General features: G+C 33.2%; 1 protein-coding gene and 2 non-coding genes across 3 annotated transcripts; all 3 read left to right on the top strand.

Annotated features, from left to right (window-relative positions):
• LOC107623524 (WAT1-related protein At1g68170) lies at positions 3,803-5,655 on the top strand. Its single transcript, XM_016325841.2, has 4 exons — positions 3,803-4,258; positions 4,357-4,879; positions 4,956-5,107; positions 5,175-5,655. The coding sequence occupies exons 1-4, from the start codon at positions 4,002-4,004 to the stop codon at positions 5,362-5,364; spliced, it is 1,122 nt and encodes a 373-aa protein (XP_016181327.1). The 5' UTR covers positions 3,803-4,001; the 3' UTR covers positions 5,365-5,655.
• On the top strand, positions 6,334-6,944 carry LOC107623526. Its single transcript, XR_002355259.1, has 2 exons — positions 6,334-6,789; positions 6,903-6,944. It is a non-coding gene; the product is annotated as an uncharacterized LOC107623526 (transcript).
• Positions 7,101-7,174, top strand: TRNAV-CAC. The gene has a single exon. It is a non-coding gene; the product is annotated as a tRNA-Val (tRNA).

The raw sequence follows: 8,613 nt of genomic DNA on the forward strand, positions 1-8,613 counted from the left end.
TAAGAAATGTTGGAGACCACTTTAATAATGACACTAAAAATGCTTTTTTTTAAAGAGGCTTATATGTGTCATGTTATTATTGGACATCTTTATTAAATCGGTTAATAATTTATTTTTTAATAAACCAGAATAAAATCGGTTTATAATTATTAGACCCGATTTGATCCGATCGAATTACACAATCTAAATCGAATATCTTTAAATTTTTTGATAAAAAAATAAATATATCTCTGACTTTTTGTTTTGTAGACATTTGAATCTCTTAAAAATTTAAAAATACAATTAGATCCCTAACAAAAAAATTGGGTTTATTATTATTGTTATAAAAAAAATCGATTTTATTCTAATTTGTTAAGAAATTCAAAAATAACAAATTTATTAATACGTCCAATAATAATGCGGCACGTAAACGTCTTTACAAAAAGACGTTTTAAGCGTGTTTATGGAAGCATCCCAAGAATGTTATATTATTATAGCTACATTTGTGTATTTATGTGGTACGGTCTGTTATGTGTTCTAACTTTTCTACCTTTTTACGTTACCTCAAATTTTATTCCTTCTCTTCTCCTTTTAATTCAGCTATGGAATTATTCTTGGTAATTTTTTTTTCTTCCATAGTTGTTGTACTACTAAGTAACAGTACATGAGATATCTTTATCAATTATGATCGTGAATAGTTGACGAATCCTGGAACATTAGTTTATTAGGTTGGTTGATTAAATGAACCTGCACAATCTTCATTCCATAATAATTCCATTTGAATTTGGTATAGAACATAATGCCAAAATAGAAATAAGAAACATTAATATAACACGAGAAATGAACCTAGGGTAGTAGGCTAGGCTACTGTATTAGTTCTGTGTATATATGCTCACATAGAGTTGGCACAATATGGAGCTTACATTGTGCTGCATGCTTACCAAGAATCATTCAAAAATGCCCCAGCAGACCGCCATGCCCATAACATATGGAACTTAGAATATTTTTTTTTTTTAATTTTATTTTTGGCTTTCAATCAAACAAGATAAGTATTCTGTATTATTCCAGCATTTCATTTAATTTGGCTTACCCCGGACACAGCGAACGGTTTAGAATTCTTTTCTAAGAATAATATGCAATCTACCTGAAATATTCATTATTAGATTTAATGGGTCATAGCATGATGGCCCCTCCTTCATATTTGGGTTTGGGCCATACATGCTATACTTTATGCTCTCTTTTTTTTCTTTCTAAATTATAAGTTTTTTGTTTAATTTAAGTTAGTCGAGTGATCACTTTATTTATCTGTTTAATTAAGTGTTGAAAGTTTAAATTTTATTTTATATATGTAGCAATTTATTGGCTAATAGCAGATTCTTACGTAAAACTCAGATCTGCGATGAATTAGTTTTTAAACTGTCGGATTAAAAAATACTGCGAGCAAGTGAGCAAGCAAAAAACAATTATAGGTCTTCTCTAAGGAAGTGGAACCATGTTGTGACTTTGATGAACCTTGTACATTGAATAATGGCTTTCTACTTTTCACGGTGATAACAAGTTATAATTAACTCATTAGTTTCTTACTTTTTCTTTTTCTTTTTCTTTTTAATTTGGATCGTAAATAGTTAATGCCTACTATTACAATATATATATATATATGAATTTTGTCATGGACAAAAATTAGTCGTTGATGAAATTAAGAAAACTATGGAGATCACTTCTCGTAATTGACTTTGCAAAATACAGATAATAATACGTACTATAATATGTCGCGGCGGTTTGTTCAATGTCACATTCATGCTTCTGTTTCCATCCACCTTAGCTTCAGTATTATTTCTTTGAATGCACTTAAGGAATAAGGTTTTATATATATAAATATAATTAGATCGATTATTGTCAACTATATATTATGTATTTATTTGCTTGCTTAGAGTGTAATCATCCGATCCACACTCTAGCTAACTAATTACACCTCTTATATATATATATCATCATTCAACACTTAATTAATAATAATTTGACCTTTTATTCTGTGATATCTTCGCTGATTGTCGATCTCACTACACTTTTTCAATAGCAATTTGGTGGAGACATAGAGTTTGCACTTGAGGAGATTTGCCTAGCTAGGAAGGATACACGTAAATGTGACACCACTAGTACATCTTTCTATGATTTGTAGGTAGCAACAACAACAATAGTGGCACCTTTTGTTATAATGAGTTGTTTTGTGGCCACCAAAAGTGATTCCCTAGTTAGATAATTTGGATAACAACTAAAAGTATTCATCAGTTTGATTCATTGAATCAATGGTAGCTAGGTACATCCTATCATATCTCCCTTTTTGTTTTCTGAATTTTCTTCGGAAAAAAAAAATCAAACAAAGTTGATATACATACACACAATTATATTGCCTGTCTTGATGATGATTGATTAGGCCCTTTAATTAATTTGTTATATTTAATGTAATGTCTAAGAGAAAAGCATAAGATAAAGCAAATGCCTTCTTAATCACATGAATTTGAGTTGCTTTGGATCAACAATCAAATCAAAAATAATGTAGTTGAATTTCTTTCAATAAGTAAGCAAATAATCATAATAATAATAAAAAGAAAACGGATTTTGTGATACTTTTTGAAGACTTTAATTGGTTTGGCTGCGATTTTGTGAGAAGTTGTCGATAAGAAAGCGAGATTTTAGGATGTGGGTGGCTCCACCGGAGGAGGCTCTTTGAGTAGGTGGAGACGTGGAGTTAAATGTAGCACATGCTAGTGTATCATCATCAAATTCTTCTGTTTCTATGGGGATCACAACATGGAAATAAAAATAATATATCAAAAGGTGAACTCGTTCCCTGTACCAAAAAGTTATTTGTTCATTATTACCACGTTCTTTCAATTACTATTAAACTAACTTCAAATAATTGACATTTTCGCAGAGGCTCTTCTCAATTTGAAGTTGGACGTGCTTTATTTTTATATATATTTAAGCTCAATGATTATCCAAGTTGCTATTGAATTCTTGTATCTTTTTAAATTACCAATGTTTAAAAGTTCTAGCATCAAAATTGCATTCTTTTGCCAATATTACTTATTATAAGTTATTACCAAGAGTTCCTTACATTATATTCGACTATCTAAAAACCAAGTAAAAAAAAAAGAAAGAAAGAAAGAAATAGAGATATATATGATGGTCTAGTCACAAACAAGAAAGATAATAAAAAAGGAAAATACTAGACCGCTAGAATTTTATGCTGAGAATCATGTGCTACTAAGTCATAAGGTAAACCTTAGAATTAAGAAATGGTAGTTACTTTTTTTAATCAAATGTCGCGTCCAATCACCTCTTTAAATAAAATGTGGAGAAAATTCTGATAATACTTTTAGCAAATATAGAAATGAAGAATGGCAATTTCGATGAAGGACATGCAAACATAACACAAAAATACCAAAAGAGTTTTGATGCGAAATTGTGAATGGAGGGTCCTACAATAATATAAGTAGTGATGAGATGAGTCCACTAATTGATCGAAAATAAATAAAAGACATGTTCCAAGTACCTTACCGGAAAAAACATAAGGGGTCTAATTTGTCTAGCAATATCGTCCAATGTCTAAGTCTTTGTCTGAGAAAAGCACATGAATTAATTAACTTGAATTAAAGTTCAAAAAATTAAAGCCTAATGTCTAATTGGCAAGACGTCCTCATTGACCCTGCACAAAAATTAAAAATAAATAATAATACGCATATTTATACATAAATATATGTTAAAATGATTTTAGTATAGAAATAACATTTTTATTTGATTTGATAAGACGCACATGTGAAAAATAATTGAAAGCGTGCATGCCTCTTAGCTGTGTGTTACGTTTACGTACGTGAAAACAATTATTATAACGACTTGTAAAATTAAAACATACTCTTTTTTGGGAATCTGAATCTTTTTGAATAGTGCTATAGCTATAAATACCCCCTTATGTTGCTGCTCTTGTTGCAATGCAATCAAGCAAGTAGTGAGTAGTGAAGATGAAGGGTATGGCGAACGTATTGAGCGGGTTGAAACCCGTGATTCTAATGGTGTTGGTGCAGGTTGCATTCACTGCTGTCAATGTCTTCTACAAGCTTGCCATCAATGATGGGATGAGTGTTAAAGTTCTCACTGCTTATCGTCTCGCTTTTGGTGCTGCTTTCACTGTTCCACTTGCTCTTGTTTCTGAAAGGAACAAGAGACCAAAGATGACTTGGAGGGTGCTTTTCATGTCATTTCTTTGCGGCTTCTTTGGGTACGTATAAATGTTAGACGAACATCAGAATTTATTATTATTTTTTTTTATAGTTTTTATACATACATATAAGATTAATAGATCATATATTTTTACAGGGCAAGTTTGTTTCAGAACCTTTTCTATGAGGCACTGGCTTTGACGTCAGCAACGTTTGTGTCTGCCATCTACAACCTCATACCAGGCATCACTTTTGTGTTGGCCATAACCTTCGGTTTTGAGAAACTGAAACTGAGGGGAGCAGCTGGAAAGGCCAAGGTGTTTGGAACCCTGATTGGAATTGGTGGGGCAATGGTGTTGACTTTTGTCAAAGGGGTTCAAATTAATATATGGCCTTTCCATGTCAACCTTTTGAAGAACCCATCACATCATCATAATACGCATACAAGTAGTAACGACTTGTTGGGGGTTGTGTGCGCCATTGCTAGCTGCTTCTCTTATGCTTCTTGGCTCATCATTCAGGCTAAGATGACCAAGGAATACCCAAGTCATAACTCAAGCACAGCTTTGATGCTTACAGCAGCAGCTATTCAAGCCACTGTTTTTGCTTTTTGCACTGAGAGGGATCTCCATCAATGGAAGCTTGGTTGGAATATCAGGCTTTTGGCTTCTGCTTATTCGGTACATACATACATTATATTGTATTATTACTCTTAACTTAGCTTCTTTTTAATTAATTGGTTTGTTATTGGTGCAGGGAATTGTGGGGTCTGGAGTAGTGTTTCTCATCATAGCATGGTGCATACAAATGAGAGGGCCATTATTTGCCTCCATTTTCAACCCTCTCATGCTTGTGCTTGTGGCTGTTGCGGCTTCTTTCATGTTGGATGAGCAATTGTATCTTGGAAGGTACATATATAATAGATTATTATTGGTTTTGGTATTAGTATAGATATATGATTTGGTATATATGCAGTGTGATTGGAGCAGTGGTGATAGTGTGTGGACTATACATGGTTCTATGGGGAAAGAACAAAGAGATGAAAAAGGTAACTCAGTTGCTGCCATCTGAAATCATGCAATTACAGCAGCAGCAGGATCAACAACAGACTATACAAGTTGTTGTTACGTCCACGCCAGTTGTCAAATGTGAGCAACAACAATAATAAGGGAAAATTAGTGTCCAGCAAGAGAATAAAGATGAACATCTATTATTAAATATTCTAAATATAAAGTGTTGTGGACTAAGATAATGATGATGTTGTATATATTGGCATATGTGTCCTTGTCCATTGCTTGTGTTCCATAAATTAAATTCTTTTATCCACTAGCCGTAGCCGCCACTGATTACTGATTAGTGATTAGATTAGACAGATTTGCATCTATGATTCTATGTATTGGAGATATATGATATGGGCTTCTTAATAAACCAAACAACAAAAACCCTTCCTTATAAACTCATGTCTAGCTACTTGGACCCTAATAAAATCCCCGGCCCAAGTAAGAGAAACTAATATAACGGAATGATTGTCTATTAATACACACGGGACAAAATAAGTTGAGTGAGTCTAATAGTTAGTTTATTAATCTGTTTGAGGAAGTGTTGGAATTCGAATTCTATTTTTTATATGCAGTAAATTCATAGTTGTCAGAACCGAATCGGGTGATCGAACTAGTCAGGTCACTGGATCACTGGTTCAACCAATGGATTACTGGTTGAACTGGTTGACCTGTTATTTGATAAAAAAATATCTATATATATTATAATTTGCATAAATTTTAATTAGAAGTATAGTGGCCTGGTAGTTGTAGAGTGCTTTTGTTTTCTTGAGGGCAAGAGTTTGAATCCTACTAGCATTTTGAAAATATTTTCACTCTCAAGTGGTTTGGTCGAACCAGTCTCATCGAGTTTAATCGGTTCACACTGGTTCATATTGGATTTGACTGGTTTGTACTAGTTCGATTTTTTGTACGGTCCAAACATTATATTGGATTGATATAGGGTTTGGTTTATTAATTTTTTGGTTGAACCGGTCGATCCGGTCTGATTTTTACAACAATGAATAAATTATTGATTAATGATAAAATTTTAAATAAAACGATGAATTAGTTATTCACCTATGGAGTTGAAGGATAATGTGGAAAAAAAAATTAATAATACACAGGGGACGATAAAGTTGAAAATATGAACATTGGATAAAAGAAGCATTAAATGGCACTCGATTACTTGAAACATACATTGGACGGAGGATAAGTGGGCACGATTGAAAAATTCAATAGTGGTGGCTGACAGGTACAAATGTATGTAGATGCAGTCAACAGCTGTAGGCACACATGCATGTGCTGGCTACTACTATACAGATAGAGATAATAACATCAATCCTGTTCCCTTTAATTAACTACATATAGAGATCATAGAGATCCCACCCTTGCTAATAAACTAAGGAAGAAGATGAAGATGAAGATGAAGATGAAGATGGGTGCAGTGGTGATGCTTTTGTTTATCATTTGTTCCCAAATGGAGAGCGTTCAGTCTGATGCTTTCGATTGCCTTGATGCTTGTCAAACTGGCTGTGTTACTCCAGGCGACTGTTAGTCTTCTCTTTCTCTTCAATTCTTCATATCTCTACCTTAATTAGCTTCTTCTATTATTGTACTACTTTAAATACACGACTTTATATTATGGTTTGGATGCATGATGCAGTAAGGCTTCAGCAAAGGTGTGAGCGCAAATGTCAGATTAAATGCGGACCAGGTAACCTATACCTACATATATTGCTTCTTAATACATGTATACAGTCTCAACAATTCTCAAAAACAACATGAAATTAATGTATAGGATATGCACTTTTCTTGTATTATATATTGTTTTATAAGAACTAGGGAAATTCATTAACATGTGGTCTGGGTGGTGTAGTTGGTTATCACGCTAGTCTCACACACTAGAGGTCCCCGGTTCGAACCCGGGCTCAGACATTGATTTTAACGGTTTTTTCCATGTCAAATTTTGCAGACTCCACAGTGGAGGAGGACAGGGGTTGAATGCAAGCAACCAATTGACCATGTCAAATTTTACACCCTCTTACTACTTCATTTCGTATCTGGTATCTGTAATAAATAATAATAATAACATTTTGATGTTTCTTCGTAGCTGTAGTGGTAGGACAATATAATTAATTAAATAAGGCATTGGTGAGAGGGTGGTTGTTGTTGAAGATAAACTCATTAAAGTTTGTTCATGTTTCGTGATTTCAAGGAACGTATGATGTATACTGAAAAATTTATTATTGGTTAATAATAAGAAGCAGAAACTTAGAGATTAATTACGAAAAGCAAATTAAATTCATCAGTAATTAGTATTAGTATTACCAACTTTCTTTACCGGCATTATTGCTTATGCTTAAGGCGTAATTCACCACATTCAAGGTCATCACTCATCAGTAAACTTCACTTTACTTCATTCACTGACCTCTGAAAATATGTTGTGACAACTGACACGACCAACATCAATACGCATGTGAGGTGTTTGGTACTAGCTAGTGCAAAATTTTAATTCAAAGATTAGTGCACAAATTAAAAGCAAGGAAAACAAACACGACACGAGTGGATCCTCGTGATTTAAGGCTCTGACTTTGAACATCACAATATTTTGACCAACACAAGAGATAAGTTGAATTCTTAGACTAGAAAATTGATAAAGAGGGCATGCGTGCTATTTGGTGCTTTGTGCCTTGACCTAGGAAATGGGGACCCCAAACCTCTTCATGAACAGATAAGTTTGGCTCCATAAACAAACAAAATAAAATTTTTAAATATTTAAATCGTATATTCTATTTTAATGTCCCAACATAGATTAGATTAGAGTAGTAGTTAGTTGAATAGAAAGGCATGCTTTTCCTAAGCGACAACTACTTCATTTCAACCAACATAAAACCGAACAACCTAAGGAGCAATGCATGTTGTGCCACGAAGGCTCAATAATAATGATGAAAGGATTAAGAGTCTAAGAGGGTTGTCAACGTTAGACTTTAACGATATAGCTCCAACAACTACCCCTCCAAAAAAAAGCAATCAATCAATTAATCAATTTAATCAAAGTTATGAGCAACGAACAAAGTAGAAACAAAGCAGCGGAAAGAAGGCTTGATCACAAGACAAAAATCTCTGAAGTCTCAAGTTGAATATCATTGTCAACGTCGAATCTGAGCAGCACATGCGTAATTCCGGGGTTTCTACCTCATATAATTCCCTGCTTTTAAGCATGTTTTACTTTACTATAGCATCTATATTCAACAATCTATTACTATTAATAAAGTCTAACATATTTAAAAAAAATTAAATTAATTCAAATAAAATTGACATTTGACCATCCTTTATATGAGTTTTTTTTTTCACGAACTTTATGAGCTTTAAGC

This window comes from Arachis ipaensis, chromosome B10 (assembly GCF_000816755.2).
Source record: "Arachis ipaensis cultivar K30076 chromosome B10, Araip1.1, whole genome shotgun sequence".
NCBI classification, from domain to species: Eukaryota; Viridiplantae; Streptophyta; class Magnoliopsida; order Fabales; family Fabaceae; genus Arachis; species Arachis ipaensis.

What these genes read in the sequence shown, in the direction of transcription:
- LOC107623524 (XM_016325841.2), top strand. Translation starts at nt 4,002, where the DNA reads ATGAAGGGTATGGCGAACGTATTGAGCGGGTTGAAACCCGTGATTCTA. An exon ending in TTTCTTTGCGGCTTCTTTGG is followed by an intron (nt 4,259 to 4,356) that starts GTACGTATAAAT and finishes ATATTTTTACAG; the next exon opens with GGCAAGTTTGTTTCAGAACC. An exon ending in TTTTGGCTTCTGCTTATTCG is followed by an intron (nt 4,880 to 4,955) that starts GTACATACATAC and finishes TTATTGGTGCAG; the next exon opens with GGAATTGTGGGGTCTGGAGT.